Genomic DNA, 21,644 nt, shown 5'->3' on the forward strand with positions numbered 1-21,644 from the left:
ATCTAGTCTGAGAATGTCAGTGAAAATATTCTCAGTATATATCTTTCCTACCTGATAGCTTTCTGCTTCCTTTCCCCCTTCTTTCTTTACTATCATCACTATTGACTATGTTCTGTTATTCCCTGATGTTCTGGTTTTCCTTGATGTTGAGTATCCAGTGCCATTTGAAACAACTTCCCTGGCATAGAAAGATGTGATGTTATTTTCTGAAGTGAAGATTACGTTAAAATAGATGGGAAACCAGCATTTTTCCACTCCAGTCCTTTGCGTGCCACTTCCTTCACTGACACTTGCTTCTGCTGTCTTTCCCATCTTTCTTCTTGCATGCAGATCACTGCTCTTTCTGGACCCACTTCTAATCAGAACGACAGAACAGGTGACGGCTAAGTGCCGTTCCTCTGCAAACATACTTTTTAGCCCTATCTGGATGATTTACACCTTCTTACGATGGTTATGTGCTTTTCACCACTTCGATAGGCTAAAGAGATGAATCCTTCTTGGTGCACGTAGCTGCTCTAGCTGAAACTGTATGTCAGAAAAATAGAGTCAGCTTTTCGAAGGCTAACTCGGCTACCAAGCTCTTCCACACTTTGACCATTCTGTCTGTTCTGTCCATCTGAAACCTTATTCACTCCTCTCCTGTATTCAGGATGCAGGGCTCCAGACAGATTCCCTCTCTCCTCCGCCCTAAGCCAGATGTGATCCATCAAGTCTTCATTCGACTGGACAGGCCAACCTGATGAATCAACCAGCAAGGAGGGGGCCATCTGGTAAGCTGATTGTCCTCTTTTAGGCATCTTTAGGCTCTTCTTCAGCTCTGCTGTGTTCCCCAGCACATCTGTACTTTTTATAGTTTTGTAGCTGGCGAAGTGTTTCTGTGGGAGCACTGCTGTTCCAAATGCTGTTTAACCTTTCGGTCCTGTTTTAGTTTAGCCCTGTGGTGACAAATTCTTTCCAAGCCTTACAAAGACAAACTTTCAGACAACTACAGAAGAGTTGTATATGCACATGGGAAAATAAGACTAATTTTCACAGCATCACATCCTTGCGGAAAGCGCCTTTTTTTTTTTTTTACCACATGAATCAATCACAATTACATAGCTATTTCAGGACATTTATGTAAACATGACCCAGCCCAAAACAACATAAAATGTGAGTGATGAAATAAAACTGTATATATGCAGCATGCCATTATGCATACATCACCAAAGAGACTTTTACTTCACTCATTCTTAATTTATTATTTGTGCTGCTAGCAGCATAATGTTGCCAAGGCGTCAATTATGTTTCATTTTATAAATCAAACTAATTAAGAACCAGATGCAATCTGAGTGAAAAAGATCTGAGGTCAGTGTTGTGCACCATATGTACGACAGTGCTTGCTTATGATGAGGAGATGGATTGGGCAGCTGTGAATTTTCCTGCTGTAGGAGTTTCATAGGAGTGTAACACACTTACCTCTCTTTTTCCAGTTTATTTCTTTAATTTCATAATGAAACTAAAGAAAAGTGAGCAACGCTGCCATGACTTTAATAGACTAAGTAAGAGATAAAAGGTTATGAAAACAAAACAGAAGAGGAAAATACTTTGGTCAGCAAATTAGCATGAAAATAGATCTATTTTACCAATAGTATGGAACATGGATGAAAGAAATAACAGAGATAAGAACAAATTGAATCTTCAGTGTGACTTAATTTCAGACACATAATGGGGAAGATAAATATTAAATCAGGGTGTCAAAACTGAACTGCTTGGCAGACAGAAAGGCTTTGTTCTTAATAAGTACAAAACTTCTCAACTAAGTGCTATCAGGACAACAGTAAGATCGGCAGTACCATCTCTCTGGAATTTGTTGTCCAGTGAAACATTGCTCCCATAGCCCTTTAATTTTCAAAGGTTCCATAAGTGCTTTAAAACATAACTCCTTGAAAGCTAACAGCACCCATGATAATTCTATCCTAGGACGTCAAAAGTATTTCATAGTAGTATTTATAACTAAGTGAATATGGAATATTTGGAGATAAGTTTCCAGATTTTTAATGTGTTAAGAGATTTCTGCCAAAGTACCATGCCTGGTTTCATAGATAGATCTAATTCCTCCAGGTTTTCTGCAAGAAACACTTGCTGTAGTGGAAGGGTTCATGGACAATGCTTTGACTATGTTTGATTTCTTGTAAATGGGTTTAATTCACTGAGTAGGAGGAATGTTGTCCTGGAGCTGCAAGTTCTGGTAGGACCTCTCCCCCTTCACCACCTCAATATATTACCTGATAGAGACATATTGCACCTTAAGAAGTCCTCCTCTGTTTTCACCTCACTGTTAGGTATTGTTTTGTTTTGAATATTTGGATTTTCTCTCTAAGCCTAATCGGTAATTATCATAGAATCATAGAATGGTTTGTGATGGAAGGGACCTTAAAGACCATCTCGTTCCAGCCCCCCTGCCATGGGCAGGGACACCTTCCACTAGACCAGGTTGCTCAAAGCCCCATCCAGCCTGGCCTTGAACACTTCCAGGGATGGGGCATCAACACCTTCTCTGGGCAACTTGTTCCAGTGCCTCACCACCCTCAAGACCATTTTTCTTCCTTTTTTTGCACCTTGTAAATTTATTAGTTGCTGTCATTGTGGAATGTGGTTGGTTTTTTTATCATGTTCTAAATACATGCTGTTGAGGGGGGAATAACAGTTAATTTATTAGTTGCTTTAATTGTACTTTTCTTTTGTCAATTAATGAGAAACTAGATAGGAGTCTCATTGTAAAGTTTCAGTGATAGCAAAGATTAAAAGAACCCCAACACTCTGTTACTAAAGGAAGAATCTAAACAGGCTAAAAATGAAAAAAAATACAAGCAGGAATCATCACATATTAGGTGTTAAATTTTCTTTTGATCAGTAAAAATCCCCTTTTGTCATTATAACAGAAATAAAGTATACAGTCTATTTGCACATGGTTCCTCTATTAAAATAGAAGGTCTTAATTTTTCACACTTAGCCTCAAGGCTTGTCTGATAAACTATTGCACAGCTAACATTATAATGTGAATTTAAAAGACAAAGACCATGTTCCAATTTGCATCTTGTTTTGAGCCAATTACACAAGTGGTGTACAGGAAGGAAGTAATTATTACTGGAATCACAGTCATTCTTCCTACGAGGTGACCATTACATTGATTATTATGTGAACTCTATGTCTATACATTCTCCTGAACCTGTCTGGTGTGGTCGAGTTTATTCCATACTGTGTCATTTCCCCTTTACTCCTTTCAAGGAGGTGACTGTTCAAGAATGGGCTGTATTTCTCTGGTAAGAGCAAATATAGCACTGACACGCTGAAGGAAATATGAAATTTTTAATCATTTTGACCAGAACTTCTCACGTCAAGCTTTAAAGAATAAGAGAGACAAAGCTTTTATTCAGTTGGTTGGGATTTTTTTGTACCACTTATGATATTTTCCCATCAACTTATGATTTTGTAATTTGTATGGGTGGCCTTGTTGTCACTTCGCTGGTCTTCATTTAATTCTATCTAATTAGGATGTATTCTATTTGGCAAGCATCCAGTAATTAGTGATATATTTATGTAATTATTAGTATTTAATATTTATATAATAAATATGTCTAGAAGGCAATCCATTCAGAGGCCAGAAAAGAGGTAGTGTACATGATTTTACTGAATGCCAAGATTTTACATACTGAGCCAAATGCAGAAAATAAATGAAATGCGTAAGTTGACCTGTCTAGTCTAGGGAGAGAGTTTACATATCCTAAAATGATAGGATGTGCATACTTGGTAATCAGTGCTGATTATACAGGGAGTGAAAATGGGCCCCTCTTTGAAGTGAGATAATAAGCCAGCTTGTTAGGGAGAGATAAATAGAAGAACTTCAAGAAAAGGACCAGATGTCTGCTTGATGGTGTTGAAGAGGGAGAGCTAGTGGTGTCCTTTGAAGGTAACACGGATGGATGCATAGTCAGATTACAGTGAATCAGCAAAGCAGTGGTAGCTGTCTGCCCATATTAAGGTAGTAAAAGTCGGATCACCCCAGCTTGGCCTAAACTAATTGTGGGCTCAAATAGGTAAACTTCACTTTTGCTGTAGGCTAAGGGCTGTGTACATTCTTGAGCAGTGACTGTAACACTCTAGCAATTTTTTTCATACATCTGATTCTATAATAAGAGATAAGTCAGGAATAAAGTCTTATCTGTGGAGTTTTGAATGGAGTTAGGCATTGCAGTCATAAACCTTAAAATGAGCATCAATAATAATCACTGAATGTTGATGAAAGTACTCTGCTGTATTTTCTAGAATGTTGGACTGTCTTGAACATGAACACTGACCTTTTTTTGTCTTTAATTTTTAGAATGTAATAAATGACATAACAGTTTCACATTGCTTTCATAAAAACACATAGAACTTTTTGGTTTTGTTTGTGTTTTCTTAGGAAACTTTCATTCAGTCTAACCTAAAATTAAAGCTAAAATCTACATTATAGGAAATAATAAGAAATAAGATTAAAATGTTTCATGTAGCCTTTTTGAACTTGTCACTCCCTCATCTTGCTTAACTCTGTCATGTCACTTTCTAAAACATTTTCATCCATTATATATGACCCTTCTGTAAATTATACAGTGTTCACCCCAATAAAGATTAAGACCTTGTGATCTAAGAGCTCTCTATAGGAGTGATGGTTTTTTGGTTAAGGAACTGTTCTGGAGTTCAGAATAGCTTTGTATAGCTTGGTTACAGGTTTCCTGTATGATTATGGACAAGTCGTTTAATCACTGTGCCTGTCATTGTGCCGTGCATACACTGCAGACGTTCTTTTAAAACATTCATCTGATATTCACATATGACATTAATGGCACCTATTGGCAGCTCCCTATGGATTGGTAAAGACTGAGATTTTCAAGAGTGGTTTACAGTGTCTCTTTGGATTCTTCTGAAACTCCCAGTTAGAAAACATGTAGAAGTTATTCTGAGCTCAGGGAAGGAAATGATGGAGCCCAGTCTAATGACAGCTGTAGCTAAAGCATTGTTGTATCTTTGATACAAGCTGGAATACTAAATATAGAGCAAGGTAGTTTAGACTCGATTCTACATAATATGTCTCCTTCTATATTATCTGTATTTATCCCACAACATTACAACTTCTGTCTTTGTACTACTTTTTTTTATTTTTAAATGAGAAAAATAATTTTTGTAACAAATCAACTTTCTCTTATTTTGTGTTTGTCTTCTGCTAACATGCAAGACCAAAAGATGTATTTGCCTAAAACTTTATAGAGTTCTAATGCAGTCTGTCTAGCAGAACCACTTCCTTCTAAACTTTGTGTAAAGAATGTAGCTTTTTCTAGACTAAAATTGTTTTTCTTAATCTTTTTTCTTTCCCTTTTCCCAGTAAGGAAACATGTATCTCTCTCAAAGTATCTGTTGTTTTTTTCTGTTCTCCTTTTTGACTATTTGGGTTTCCTTTCAGGATCGTGGAGGGGTTTTTGGCATATTAAGATGTATTCTCCTTTGCCAGTAGAATTACCTAGTCTCTTGTAATACTTTTACTTGATCCTGCTTCATACTTGTATTGCAGCTTCTGCCAGTACACTTCATTTCTACTTTGTCCGACTCTCCATCATGAATTAGAAGACAACAGGGAACAATTTCATGGGGATAAACATCTTAGCATAGAGATGCATTATATATTTGCACCTTCTCTGATACGAAGAGAATGAATGAATAAGGTGTCTTCTGTTTTGTTGCACATATAATTCAGCTATGACTAACAAATGTTTTACTATTTGCAGAATCTCCATCCTTGGAGATATTAAAAAGCTGCCTGGACATGGTCCTGGGCTCTAGGTAGCTGTGCTTGAGGAGGGAGTGTAGACCAGGTGACCTCCAGAGGTCCCTTCAGACCTCAAGTGTTCTGTGATTCTATGAAAACTCTAGAACATCTTATGAACTGATGCTATAGTTTGCAGATATTTACCAACATCAGCATTGACTTTGTAATATCGCTACAGTGGTGAGGCAGAATTCAAATGTTGACAACTTTCCCTGTCTCCTCCTTCTTTCCAAGTTATGTGTTGTGTTGCACAATGTATATAGCAAAGTTAGCGTCTTAACAGTATATCCCAGTCTTAAAATTTAGATGCATATGCACATGTGTTCCTGTAGACCTGTTTTGGTTCTCAGTAATCTGACTGTGTATGGTAGTTTGGAACTTCTGGCTATGCTGTTTTCTCTATGTAGTGTTTACATGGTGTGTAGAAATGTTCCCAAGATTCTCTATGTAGTGTTTACATGGTGTGTAGAAATGTTCCCAAGAGTATCTGGAACGTTTCCTTTGAAAACTTTATACAATCTACTCCACTCTACAGATAGGTAATTGTTTTTTTCACTTACTGAAATTGCTTCTAAGAAGGCATTTTGCTGTTCCCTGCATTTCAAGTGACCATCAGTGTTCACAGTAGGAGACATGTCCTCATTGAGAGGTGTGCATATAATAAGACTTTATATGTATACTTCAGGTGTAAGACAGAGGTATAAATGATTGCCATTAATGGCCTGATGATAACAAATTGTTACTGTTATATGTAATCTGCATATGAGAAAGTTTTCAAAAAGTCATTATCATGCTGCCTGTATGCCCAGGGGCAATCTTATACCGTAGCATTTCAGTCTTTCAAATTACAAAAAGCTAATATAACTCTTGATGACATTTACAAAAATGTATAATGGCATTCCTTTCAGTTCTCTCACAGAAATTATTCTCAGTCAAGTTAAAGGGAGTTCTGTGTATATAAGAACTGCAGGATCTGGCACTTTTTAAAATGAAAGCCACATTTTTTTTCTTGAGTGGCATCAGCTCAAGAAAATGTTAAGTCAAAATTTTCTTAATTTATTTTCCAACTTAAAATGCCTCAGCCAATGTAAGTCGTATTTAACTTTCAATGCTCTTTGGCAGAGAGTACACATTCTAAATTTCTTCTCATAGTAAGTTATGTCAGAGTTATAAACCCCTGAAAATTGGCATTTTGTAATGGAAGTGCTGACAAGACCTTTATTACACCAGTACAAATACGCAGCATTCCAATAAATGCTGGGTTTTTATAGTCTAGTGGTTGCTTTCTGCCACTGTATTTCAAAGCAAGCATGATAAAAAAGTAATAGCATAATAGAAATACACTGGTATAGCTTGAATTTGGCTCTAACTGTTATAACAAAACTTCAATATTGTTGATATGTCCAATTCCAGATTCAGTATTAAAGGACTGTTACATGATCCACTGGTAAATTGTTTAAAATTCTTACTGTGTGCATGTGTATGTTCCATACAGTATTGGAACAGAAAAGACAATTATCAAGGCATGGAGAAGTGGATGTTAAGTTGCTTAGTGTGAAACTCACTTAAATGCCAAGAACACATCACATTTAAAAACCAAAATGTTCCTGCTTATGCTTTATTTTTCTCACTATGTTAATCATAGTTTACATTCTACAAAGAAAGATTCACTTCAAACATCTGTGGTTGTCTTCATAGTCGTGAAGACTCTGAACTTTTCCAGACCCTAGAAATAAGTCACTGAAGTGAGAATTGAAGGATGCGTGTGAAGTGAGAAAGGTGAAGAACATAGGATGGAATTCTTGGAACTCTTTCATCACCTACCAAAAGTAATATAAATTTCATTGAATCTGCTTGAGATTTAGCTTTACACATAGGAGAACTCCAAACCAATGTAATGTGTAAAACTGTAAATCTCACAGTGACCTAAGGGACTTGGATATCTATCTTTAATTAGTTTCATCTCCTAGGCTACGCTTGTAAGTACGCATTCATAGAAAGAATAAGAATCCATTATCCCTAAAGAGAAATACAGATGGCAAAGCCTTGGGATATTTTGGCTTTCTTATTTATCTTGCACTTTTTGGAATCTGGTAACACAGTAATGGAAAATTCTTGGTTCAAATGCAAAATATAGCCATTATTTTATCAAAGCATTAAGAAACACAGTATTACTTTATGAAACTTTTTGGTTAAAATAGCAACATAATAGAATTAACTAGAATATGTAGATTTCAAAAATGATCCATCAGTCTATGCAAATTGCTGTGTTAATAATGTATTTTTAATGCTGAGCACATTTGACAGCCATTTCATCTCTCTTTCTAAACCAGAGCTTGGCAACCTGCATTAATTCTTACACTTTACAGATGTAACATTCAATGCACATGCCATGTAGTGATGTGATCCGAATAAAGTAAAGCATGTCAAAGCAATGTGATTATTAGTAAACAAGTTTGTGGCTGGCTTGTTGAATACAGAAGAGGAAAGTGAGAGGCAAAAGCCAGTTCTGTTTTAGCATATCTTACATCTTCACTAGCCTGAATTTGCTTCAGATTATGGGAGTGTCAATTGTAACTGGCGCCAGGGGACTCAGAAGAGATAAATGGGCATAACATCAGAGCGGGTGAGATTAAAATCAGGTGTGTTGGGTACAGTTCAGACAACTGTGGTAACTCTGTAGCTTAGACCCAGAGCCCAAAATTTCCTGATTTGACTTGTCGTAAGTATCTGTAAATTAAAAAGAGAGAGAGGTACTATGTCCTAAGTATGTCTCTACCTCGTTAACAATAAAACTAATATTGTTTCAGACTCAATGTGTGCTTCTACATCATTATTTCTTCAGCAGGGATTTTCTGTCCTTCCTTCAATGGTTAAAAAAACAAGATACAAAATGGAAGAGTTGTTGCTAGACTGCAAGTGACCATATAGACATGTTAGATTATAGCTCTGCTGGACTAAAGGTCAAAAGAAAGTTTTAGAATACTTAAGAGACAATTATTTAAAGTTCATACTTTTCCAAAGAAATAGAACTAGAAATTATACAGACTATTATCTAAAGTTCACATTTTTCAAAGAAAAAAGGTAGGAGGAAATGCTTATTCCATCACTTTGCTGTTAATTTATCTGGGTTTTTTTATTCTGTCAAGAATTTATTTACTACAAGTTCTGCATCACAGTAGTATTAACATGATTATTCCTTTTTCCAAGAAATTTTAACATATGAGAATGATGTATTCTTATACATGATTAAATATTACTTTGCTCATGATTCAGAATTCCCAGCAGCACTTTTTATTTCTGCAGAGGAATACATGACCTGGAAATGTGGTTTTTTTATTCATTAGTTGATTCAGCAGTTCAATTCTGGCATAAGCTATTATTATTTAGGCCAATTGGTAAAGAAAAAAAATAATCAAAGATACAAAATATGTGACACTTTCCAATTCTTTTCCTCATCAGTACATTTTCTCCCATGAAATACTTTTTTACCTGTCTTCTTATTGATGTTTTAAGGGATTCCAGAAAGTCCAGGTCTCTAGGAAAATAAAAATTCATTCGTGTTTGCTCATGTCTCGTAGGAATGTTCTGTGAATTGCCATTGTGTGTCAGTATGGCACGTGACTTACTGTGGTGCAGGAGAGACAGTTTGATCAGTCAGCTGAATTTTTATAGCGCAAAAACTTTTTTGTTTTGAACCTGATGTCTGCTATCAAATTTGATAGCGGTCATCAATCTGCTTTTTGAAGACATCACAAATTTTTGACATTCATGAAAAGCAGGTCAGTTTGAAATACCAGTGAATGCTTCAGTGCCCATATGGTTTAGCTATCATAAATCAGACAAAATATATTACAAAAATGGCCTCCTTTTATTTTCAGATTACTTTATAAGCCTTCTACTTGAAGAGAACATTTATGCCCTTACCATACAGATTAGGCAAAGAGTCATCTTTCTTGTAAACTGCTGCTCAACAGGATTTTGTTTGAGACGTTAGGTCATCAAGGAAGATCTAGTACATGCATAAAATATTACACATGACACAGCTATGTATATGTATTAGCATATATACGTACATGAGTTCTCATAAAAATGTATTTAATGTGCATAAATACATCCATCTTGAAAATACTAAGTTTAATCATGAAACCAAATTTTTATACTAATACTAATGAACAAATAGATGTTTTTTTCATCTACTAATGACTCGTAAATTTATAACATGCAAATCAAAGTTGTTCCCTTTTGATCAGGTATTGCTTTAAAAAGTGTTACAGCCTAAGGCAGAAACAAAAAACTGTCTTACATAAGCACAAGTATATCTCTCAAAGCATTTTAATGGCATTCTTTTGGAAGTAAGAAACTGATGCGTCTAACTTGTACTTAAGCGTAGTCTGAAAGATACAAATCAGTTTTTCAGCTCGGGGCCCATCTATGGATAGTGTTCTTTTACAAGGTGAACAGTGATGAGGGTATGCTTTGAGTTGCTGCCTCTGGTTTTTGTCAGAAAGGTTTTAGGTCAGAAAGCAGGCCACAAATATTCTTTCCCACTGGTTTTGCAATTATGAGAATAAAAAAAGATTTCAGATCAGTTGAGTTGACAGAGAGATCTCACATGTGGGAGTATGAATAGTGAATTGTTGGGGCTGCATTCATTGTTTCTGCAGTGTGATTCTGCCAATCTAAATATGCGTTATTTGTAAATCATTTTGTAGAAAGGTGTGTATTATTGAGAAAATATGCAACAGAATAATGATTAAGGTATGGCTTCTAGATCATGCAGTGTATATAGAGTCTTTTTGAGAGTCCTTTGTGTCTTTGGACAACTTTATTAGTTCCCAGTCTCTAAAATGGGATTGGAATCTTCCCTATATTCTGCTATATTTCTCTGTCGTTAGGTTTGAACTTTGAAGAAAAACAAAAATATCAGTATTACTACAGATCTTTTGAAAATCTGTGTTTAATGTTGTAAGGTCTCCGGTACTGAATAGTAAGTATTACAGGAGGTACGTACATGAGTTAATAGCTATGCAAAGAGCAGAAATGCTATCTTAGCCTTCTCTTCAATGTTCTTTTCCAGTGCATTTGCAGATGACTGCTAAATATTTTATAGCTAACATTTCTTATAATGTCATATGTTTTGTTTTTTTCTGCCTGCAGTTTGATAGTTTCCATTGAAACCTCAATGATAATTAATAAGTTATTTCAATTTTTTAATGTAAGAATAGATGCCATTTATGAACTGAGAAAGGAAATGGATGAGCTGTCCTTGTCTTTTCATTATCAAAAAAAGCAGGGAGTATCAGAGTAAGGATATTCTTGCTGCTGTTCTAATTGTGCCAAAGGACTTTGTATCACAGAGAATCTGTTTTAGACTAAAAAACGTACACAAAAAGATAGCTCTATAAACATGAAGAAACATGTATTTCTGCTGTTCTAATGTTTCCAGCTGTAAAGTTTCCAATTGAAATTCTTTCTTCACATAAGTAATATAACCAGCATAGATAACAATTTCTACCACAAAGTCCTTAATACCATTAATGATTTAATCTTTCTGAGAGCATTATGAAAGGGATAGAAAAAGAAAGACACGAAAAGAGCTATGTAGGTGTAAGGTTACACAGCAGGGAAGTCCACTGATCTCAAAATATTAGAGACCGTGAGAGAATTAAACAATTGCAATAATGTGTGCAGAGAAAATGACACTTGGGTGTAAACTGGCTGCTTCTGATTTTTACTTTTGTTCTGTCATTTTATTGTCTGACTTAAAATTGCAACATGCGTTCTTGTACAAAGTGGAAGATGAAGTTAATTCCTGCCTGCTAATTTCACATCCAGATTGATGTCGATGCCATTAAAGTCACTCATGTCCAGCAAATCCAAAAGTAGCTTTGTATTAAAATTATTATATTTACTTTTTCTCAAAGTCTTTCATCCAAGAACCTCAAAAGAGATCAGGGGGTCTTGAAAAAAGTGCGAATCTGGAGGAAGCACTTGGCCCTGTGGTAAGCATGTCCTTGGTTGTGGTTATTCAAACTACTTTTGTCTAGAAATCACACTGGACATCTTGTAAAGACCTTCTGCATTGCCATTCTTTGTTCCAGCTGTGAGGGAGATATTCCCATAACAGCCTCTCTCATGGTTGTTTTGCAAATCTGCTTGTAAACTTCAGGAACTTCATCTGGTGATCTAAATGATTGGTTTGGTTTTATGTTTAAAAAAGGTAAACATTAGCTTCAGATCTAAATTGTAGTTATATATTCCTGGAGCTGTGTTACTCTGATCTTACACTGATGCAAAAATTTGTGATGAGTTAAGACAATTATTAAGATCACTTATCTTGCAGTGTTCCTTAAGCCTGCAGGAGAGAATATAGCTCCTAGTCCGTCCCATGTAGTTGGTACATCATCAGTGAAATGGCATTTAATAGAACTCTGTCATTTCAATGGACTTCTTCAATCCCTTCCCCACATAGAAGGGTACAGAATTCAGGGAGGTTTATTTTGATTGAGAATGTCAAAGGACCTCCTGAATATACCTCACTGACTGGAGGTAAAGACCTAGTGTCTTTCTTTGCCTGTGGCAGATTACCTCAGAGCTTTATTAACAGAGAGGGGTTCTATTTTCTGCATGTATTTTTCCTTGTTTTGCTACAAGTAACATGAATAAATAAATAACCTGAACAGCGCTATAATGAAGGATCAGTGGGTTAATTGGAAAGATGAGTGGAAAGTGATCATCCCCTCTCCAGCTGAGCACCTGCTGCCAAGTTAATTCATGCAGCAGTGCTGGAGGTTGTTCTGGAGGAGATTCCTGCTGTGTTGTCAGCTATGGCTAAGGGGAATGTCCACAGAGGAGAAAGCAAATCAGATGAGATTACTGCTAATCAGCTGCTAGGGTTTATTTTCAAGTTCTAGGAACCAACTAAAATGTCTCTTAGAGGGTCATTGTTCTTCACTCAAGAGTCACATCTCCAGCAACACCAAGGTATATTTATTCGTAGCAAAGAAGGGGAAGGAGTTTGTTGCTAACAAAATTCCCAAGGTAAAACTGAGTACTTGCCATCCAGTGACAAAACAATTTAGTCATTTCATTTTGCTTTTCCTCTTGACTACTTCTGCCCGTTTCTTTCCAGGCACAACAAATTCAACTTTAGTCTAACACAGCAGTTTGGGTTTGTTTTTTTTTAAAAAAAAACACCCTCTGTAAAAAAAGAAAGGTTATTCTTTTTTCTCCTTTTCTTGCATCTTTTCTTACATAGTACTAACTATTCAGCCATTACAACTTCTTTTACACTTAAATAGTTCAGCTAAATGTCCCAGATATCTTGCATATCTTTTACTTTATCTCATTTCTTTTGAACTTGAATTGATAACCATTACTCAGCATAGCTTCACTGATTGGCTGAAATGGGCACTGTATTTTCTCCATCCCTCCTCCTTCCTCTCGTTTTTTCTGCCCTCTTCTATTCGCCTCTTTGTAGTACTCTTCCTTTTTTTTACTTTGTTTTAGTCTCTGATTCAGGCTTATTAGAATTTTCTGAACCAGGCAGAGTAGCAGTGAGTGTGTCAGAAAGAAGGAAGGGATCTGAAGCTGTCACCAACAGGAGCAGCTTCTTTTTTTCATTTCTTCTTAAAGCAGGTGCCTTAGCTCTTTTGCATATCTGTAAAGGGCAGGGATGCTAGGGCTCAGCATATCAGTCCCTTTCTCCAGCTTGGACAGAGAAGGACTGTACCAGGCTTATAGGAAGGAACAGGCTGTATCAGTACAGATTTCTAGTGCACAGGAAGTCACTGTGGAATATAACTGTAAAAATCTCTGGAGTTCTGAATAAATGACTGCAGATGTGATACTTTTGAGTGGGATTTATCTCAAGGACAGAAAGAGCTGGAAATTGAGCCCTGCATAGTTTTTTTTCCTTTGAAAGGTTAAAGCAAAAGGATTAAGGATGCAACTTATGCTGAGGTATTTTTAATTTCGCAGGAGAAAGTGAAGTGGACAGATAAATTTATTTTTCAGTATTTGAAAATGGGGAGAATGCAGAGGAGGAAAAGAACACTATCAGATAAAAAAATGTACTTTTTACACATTGCAGTAGGTGTGGTAGTCACTGTTACTTTGGTAAAGCTATACACACCAATATTCAGGAAAACTTAGTTACAATATTATTTTATTAACATAACATTTCCCTTTGTTCCTTACAGTTCAGCTAGAGAGCAAGTATGACACTGGAAGTGGTTTAACTTGCACACCTGTGTTTAAATCTCTGACACATTCAACCAAGGAGGAGGAGTGCAGTTTTTGCTTAATTCTAAATGTGTGCTAATTGTTGACTTAAAACATACTTGACTTTTCCACTGCATCATAGTGGCACATATCACACTGGGTATCATCAAGGAGTTCAGTCCTATTTGAGTTGTCAGAATCCTTAAGAGCTTATACCTGAAATTTATCTTCAGTAAACACATAGGCATCCTTTAATTTTAAAAAAGGCCGTGAGGAAGGACTAGACTATTTATTTAGCTCCAGGGTGCCATCAGTTTTGATTTGACTGTTTCCAACTTGAATAGATAAAAACTCAGGATTCCTGGAAAGAAAACTCATTAGGAATCCTTTTTGTTCTTCAAAGGTATTATGAAGTAGCCATATTTGTACTGCTTTATAAAGTAGTTAATTTTTTAGTTGATCTTCATGTTTTACATACTCTAAATGCTATGAAAATGCTGAAATTATTACATAATCTGCAATATAAATTATAGTAAGAACCTCTCTAGGCTGCATAAGTGTGATTAGTAGGTGATTCCACCATGGACGGGATACAGTGCGACTGCAAAATCAAAGACCCTGAACTTCAGAAGGAGCCTACTTGAAGTTCAGTTTCTTTGTCACTGAATGGGAAAACAAGCCGCCTTTGCCCTGTTTTATGAGACAATTACCCATGTGCTTAAATATCAAATAATCTTTCTTCATCTTTTGTTTTATGGCAGTAATGAATTAACTGTAGGAGTTCTCTACTGATTGATACCTTGATATAGATTCAGGACATGATAGAGTTTAGTAATGTTTCATTCTGTAATCATTATATTCTGTAACTACCTTTATTCCTTACTAATATGCCTACTTACTAAGAAGGACTTCAAGAATAAAATACTGTATTTTAATTTTTTTTTTGGATGTGAAAAATGTCTTTGCAGTATTTGCTTCGTGACTGTTTTCCCCTTCTTCCTTCTCTACATCTTTCTCTGGCTTTTGTATTTCATGTATTGCCAGCTATTTCAAGCATACATGTCTTTTATGTTGGGGCAGTGATACATGCTGCACAAATACCATGGGCTGTCAGAAATGTTCCTGGTGATCACAGTTAGTACAAATTAAACATTTCTAAACTATTTCATGTTTTCAGGTGAGTACCTGACCAGTACCAAGATCAAAGTAGATCCAAAACTTTCTTACAGTCACTATATGTATATGTATACACATGTTGTCATGCACTTCAGGTACCTTTTTTTGGGTTTAAACTCAAGAATCGGGTCTTTGTTGTATCTGTCATATGAACGCTGCCTGTCTTCCAAGTCTTCTCTTCCTTATGACTGCTCCATAACTCTCAGTAATTTCTTTCCTTCCATGGAATGGCATTTAGTGATTGCATATGCCCATTTTATACCATAAAATATCAGGAGACTTACTTTTGTTCATGATACTTTAGGAAAATTAAATTTGGTAGCACAGGGGAAGAGAGGTTAATGAAAGGAGCTACAATCTCCTTCTCCCAAATATGATGTGCAGCTTTATTTTTAAATTGTTGTTGGATTCCTTAGTAACACACACATAGATTCGTATTCTGTGTGTGTCAGAATCTTTTCATTAATTTGTGGTGTTATTTTTGATGAAAAAGCACAAAACCCCAAACTAGTACGAGTCAACATGCACTCTGTTAGTATATAACTTATAATACTGAATTTTTTTTTTATTCTACAGCATAAAGCAGTTAAAAGCAAAAGTGAATATTCAAGTATGTAAATAAAGTTGTTTGCATATTTGATGCACTCACTAATCGTGGTTTATACCCAAGCATTCTGGCACATACAAGACCATTAATACTTGATAGTAGAATGTTGTTTAATGGCTCAAATCTGTAATTCTTACAACTATTCACAATAGAATCTATATGATTACCCTAAGTAAAATCAACTTGTAATCATTTTGATGGTGACTATGAAAGATTTAACTGTGTAACTTTATGTCTGTGTAGGATGCCATGTAGACAGATGGCTCTGTATGTTTCTGAAATTAAGTATCTGCATGTGTATGCAGAGGTAAGGAAGTCCTAGACTCATTTCCTCTGCCTGCCTTCATAGGAGACACATTCTGGTTTGGTTTGTTCTGTTTTCATCGTTGAGGCCCAATAAATGCTGAGATCGCTGGAAATTAGGTCTACAACTTTTAATACATTCAGCTTTTCCTTTATTTGTCTTTATATTGCTCATTAATAAAAAAGAAGAATCTTTTATAGCAAGGCAAAATATTGTGCAATTTGTGTTTATAATGCATGGAACATTTGTTTTAATTGATGAATGTGCTTTGTGAAGTTTGGGTTACTTTAACATGTCATTTCTCTCTTTGTTGTACTGGTGGAATATTTATGACTGTGTGACTTGAAAAACAGTGATGAATCATGATGGGAATACATCTGTAGGGATGTATACAGAGAAGAAAGTGAGGGGTTGCCATTATGATCATACCACATGACACAAGAAAATGCTTATGTTGCAGTCTTTCACGTGGGGCATGGGCAGCCGGACGGAAAGGGGAAGGATTTCTGTGTCACATGCTGCTGGTATGATGAGTATAATAAATTGCATATGTGTTTGTATAGAGGTTTTCTGAATGTATTAAGCAAAAGCTGTGGTTTTAGCAGTTACTCTATGTGGTGAAGCAATGCAAATTTTCCCTTTTCCAGATAATACTCTCAGCATATTGGCAAAGCATAGTGGATTCAGCCGGCAGAAGCAAGAAGTATATCTACTGCCAATCATAATAAGCGATAGTGGCAATCCTCCCATGAGCAGCACTAGCACTCTCACTATTCGAGTCTGTGGTTGCAGCAGTGATGGTATTGTCCAGTCCTGTAACGTTGAAGCATACGTACTTCCCATTGGACTTAGTATGGGAGCCCTAATTGCAATATTAGCATGCATCATTTTGCTGCTAGGTATGTATTCATTTGACACCCCAGTGTTCAAAATTTTTCTGATTCCTGGGTGGCTGTAAGTAAGCAAGTCAGTCACATAGAAGGACATAAAATCTAATACAACCTCATGTGCAGCAGTACTGAAAGACTTGTCAGGACTGCATCTCTGCTGTACTAAGAACTGAACAAAAGCATGTAAAGCAAAGTCCCAATCTGAAGTAGTTTTACACACAAATTATATACCTGTTTATTACAGGTATGGAATATGAAACTGAAAATTGAATCAGGTATGTTAAATAGCAAGGTGAACAGAACATATACTGCACATGATGGAAAATGGATTTGTTGTATCTTCTATGCTGCTGTATATGACATCAAGCCAGGGAGAGAACAGTGAAGGAAGAGGCCTATTTCTGCACTTTGCAGCTTCACTTTCTAACTGAGATTTATATCAGTAACAGATTTCAGCATTAAGCTGCAAAAACAACAGTGTAACCGATTTAGAGCTTTTAATGTATCATGATTCTGAAACTGATGTATCTAAGCTCTTTCTTTCTCTCTTGCTATCTCATTCTCTTTCGTTTATATAATGTGAGCCTATTGCAACACATAAAAAAAAAGACACCAATTTCCTTCTGTCATTAGGGCTATGCTTTCAGAAAAACACCCTCTGATTTTGGAAAACTCCATCCATAATGTAGCCCATTATAGACAATGTTCAGTGAATGATGATAGCTTGACTTCACCTAAGTTTGTAAATTTTCCAAAGGGAAAAGTTGTTGTCTAAATTTGAGGGTCAAAGATGGAAGTATGTGAAATCTTATTTTTTATATAAAACTGAGCTTCTGATGCAAATATGAGCTGATAATAGAAAATTAGAGGACTAACCAGAGCTTCTGATAAATCTTCATAACCTGAATGGGGTTGAAGTTATAGGTCTTTCAGCTTTTCATTGCCTTTACTACTCTTATTTTCACAAAAAGCAACCTATCACCTTCCACAACTGTGCTTAACATGTAGTGCTTTGACTGGAAATTTTTTGCCTAATCAGCCTGTGATGCTTTCTTTGCAGTCATTGTGGTGCTGTTTGTAACACTAAGACGACATAAGAACGAACCCCTAATCATCAAAGATGATGAAGATGTGAGGGAAAATATTATTCGCTATGATGATGAAGGAGGTGGAGAAGAAGATACAGAAGCTTTTGACATTGCAACTTTGCAAAATCCGGATGGAATTAATGGATTTTTGCCTCGTAAGGATATTAAGCCTGATCTTCAATTTATGCCCAGGCAGGGTCTTGCACCTGTTCCTAATGGTGTTGATGTTGATGAATTTATTAATGTAAGGCTTCATGAAGCTGATAATGATCCCACAGCTCCACCATATGACTCTATCCAGATTTATGGCTATGAAGGAAGAGGGTCAGCGGCTGGTTCCCTTAGCTCATTGGAGTCCTCTACATCAGACTCAGATCAGAATTTTGACTACCTCAGTGAATGGGGTCCTCGCTTTAAAAGACTTGGAGAACTTTACTCAGTGGGAGAAAGTGACAAAGAAACTTGACAGTGGATTACAAACTTTTTCACTGTTGACTTAATGATCATGTAATATTCTAGGGCCACTGCTGTTAGTTAAAACTAATGTGGCTTTTTGTTTTAGAGGCAAGTTTAGCGCCAGTCATCTATAAAATCAACTACATTGTAATGTTGAACCAAAAAAAAAAAAAGTATATGTTAGGAGGTTAAGTCTTGTGGAGTGTGAAGTAAAGTATGTGGAGTGTCTAGAAGTCTTTGGATATTTGATATTCACTTGACCACTCTGAAGATCGAGATTTGGATCTTTGATTATCTTCAGTGAATTGAAAAGAACAAAAAGAAATTGGTGCTTTGTTAGAAAATGGACTTGCAGGGATTTTGCTGTTGAACAGTAGCTCCTGCCAGTAAGTGTAAAGCTAATGGTTTGTTTATGCATTGCCAACAAAGATGCCGCCACAGAAATGTTAAAAGCAATATCTTGGTCTTCTTAGCAATGCTGAATAGAAATAGCATTGTAAATTCCTACTGGCTTCTACTGTGCAGTGACCATACATTGTACATACAGTCATTGTTGGCCACGTAACCACAGACTGAATATCATCTTTAAATATTGTGTCAAGCCTTAAAATATTCACATGTTCTTAATCCATTCCAGTGATGGGAATAAATTCTACTAATGTGCAGAGATTCAGAGGTAGGGCTACAAAACCTTGCTTTACAAAAGGATCTTTTTCTAGAAGAAGGATCAATCCTGTGCTTCGTCTTCTGAAAGGAAAGAAAAAACTGTGAAACGGGATGGACTTACATATATGAAAGAATTGCTGATTTTATTGCTAAAGATCGAATTTATTTGTTTAATCTTTGAAATAAATATTTTATTGATGTCCATTACTGCTTTTATTTATTAAGACTGATAATCTATAGAATAAGATTATGAAGAAAACTAAATTATATCCATTAGATTTTTTTCTATATATAATGAATGTTTAATACATGTACATTTTGAAATGAAAAATGACAAATTGTTGCAGGTTAAAGCAGTGACCTATCCATTTGCAGTAGCTGAATTTTAAGAGAATGCTGGCAGGAATAAAACTTTCCCAGAGAAAACTTTTGACAGTTTTATATCTTCTTCATAAATCTAGTACCTGGTGTTTTTAATACAAGCACAAACAGCTGGAAGTAAACTGGTTCATGTGAATATTTAAACTATAGACTTTTAGAAATCCACACATAACACAGTACAGTAAAAAACATGCTTATAGTTCTCCACTGTATTAGAGCAGGAACCAGTGTGTACATAATTTTACTGCTTATGTTATTAGCATTTCTTTTCTATAATATTCATAGTGATGCACCAGGGCTCTTGCACACAGAGAAAGAACACTAGAAGCTGCAAGCATACTCAATTTGTAATGCAAACTTGCCATTTAGAAGTAGCAATTGTATAATAAAACTACGTATTACATGCAAATCATCTTAATTTTCTACTTTGTTTTGAAGCTATATTATTGTTTGTTTATTTACTCCATGTATTGTATTCAGAGAAACTCCTGTATTGTTTCCTACTTTGTGAAATATATTTTTATAAATACTTTTCTGGTTATTGCTTTTCTTTCAGTTTTCCTGTACACTGCAGAAAGGAACCTGCCTGAGTAACTTCATAGTTTTTTTAAGGAATGGAGTTCTTTCAAAATCATTTATTTATTAGTTGAATAGAGTCAAAATAATAATAATAAAAAAAAGAGGATATTTGAAGCAATTTTTGACAGTGTTTGCAGAATTAGATATGCAGCAGCCTGTGACCACAGGAGTTATGTGTGTCTAATTCACTGCACCATGCTGAAAAATAACCTCACACTTTTTTTGCTAAAGTATTGCTAGTAAAAACAATCCCCCTTCTTTAAGCTCCTCAGTAACGTTTGTTCTGCGAACCAAAATATCTTAATGCATCACCCTCAATTTTGCTTGTATTTCAAAATGGAAATACTAACCTTGCTTTAGCTGCGGCATGGCTGGTTTTAATGCCTGTAGTTTTTGGACAACTAATAGCTATTACCACTTCTATATGTATTATTAAAAAAAATTGAAATTAATGAAGTATCCAATTCATTTAAGTTACACTTCATTAAAAAAAATTGCCTCTGAATAACTTTATCTAGCAATTTTGGCAATACTATAAACTAAACAGTGAAGTCATCTAAAGACAGAAAAGAAGCAGTCATCAAGATTTCAATGAAATCAAACATATTTATGTAACAGGCTGTAATAAAAGCCAGACACATTCTCACTGATCACTTGCAACAAATGCCAGGGTGTTCTGAATTGCCATGCCAAATCTAATAGTAGTGAAATGGAAAAGTCTGAGTCGAAACTTAGACTGAGCTGATTTCCAGTCTACATCCCAATCCTAGGAGCAAAGGAAGGTGCTGTGAGATATGGATCACATTATTGTCTATAGTCACCTAAGCGTTTAGGGCAAGTACCTCTGGCTATGAGTTATAGTATATACTGTAGGGCTTTGCAAAGCTGTTTTGTAGGAAAACTCACAAATGGATAACCTTCTGATTGCCTTTTTGATTGAAAGTTCCATCTGAGACCACGACAGCACATTCAGTAATAAGATTTCCAGGAAAAAAAATCCCATCACTGGCACTGTAGGAGAGTCGAAGCATGACAGAAATCTCATCATTGTCAGTCAAAAAGAGATGGTAGCTACTAATGCTGGGCATAGCTGTAAATTGTGCATTTATACAGGTTTTAAACATGAATATTTACGATGTAAAGAGGAGAAAAAAATTAATGAATTTGTGAACTGTCAATAGCAACGTGCTGTTTCTTGAAGTCATTGCTACCCCACCAAAGGGAAATGATTCATTCTGCAAACTAATTCCGTGTAACTTGAATATAAAATTCATACCAATACATGTTAGAGGGTTAAATGTTGATCATTCAGTTTTCCAGCACTTGCCCTTTTTTTTACAATGAAATTAATCCAGTATAGAATTGTTGTGGATAACAATGGTATTTAGGGGGATTAGAATCATATCATTCTACATTTCAAATCTAGATT

At 35.7% G+C, this 21,644-nt stretch overlaps 1 protein-coding gene across 1 annotated transcript in view; it reads left to right on the forward strand.

Annotated features, from left to right (window-relative positions):
* The window catches only part of LOC104161328 (cadherin-8), a 28,445-nt gene extending 8,280 nt beyond the window's left edge, over positions 1–20,165 (forward strand). The window contains exons 3-4 of the mRNA XM_009699713.1: positions 16,803–17,054; positions 18,106–20,165. Coding sequence (XP_009698015.1) covers positions 16,803–17,054; positions 18,106–18,599 — 746 coding nt within the window. The 3' untranslated portion in view covers positions 18,600–20,165. The remainder of the gene's footprint in view (positions 1–16,802; positions 17,055–18,105) is intronic.
* The last annotated feature ends 1,479 nt before the right edge of the window (positions 20,166–21,644 follow it).

The sequence above is a fragment of the Cariama cristata genome, unplaced genomic scaffold (assembly GCF_000690535.1).
Source record: "Cariama cristata isolate BGI_N322 unplaced genomic scaffold, ASM69053v1 scaffold24874, whole genome shotgun sequence".
Classification (NCBI taxonomy): domain Eukaryota; kingdom Metazoa; phylum Chordata; class Aves; order Cariamiformes; family Cariamidae; genus Cariama; species Cariama cristata.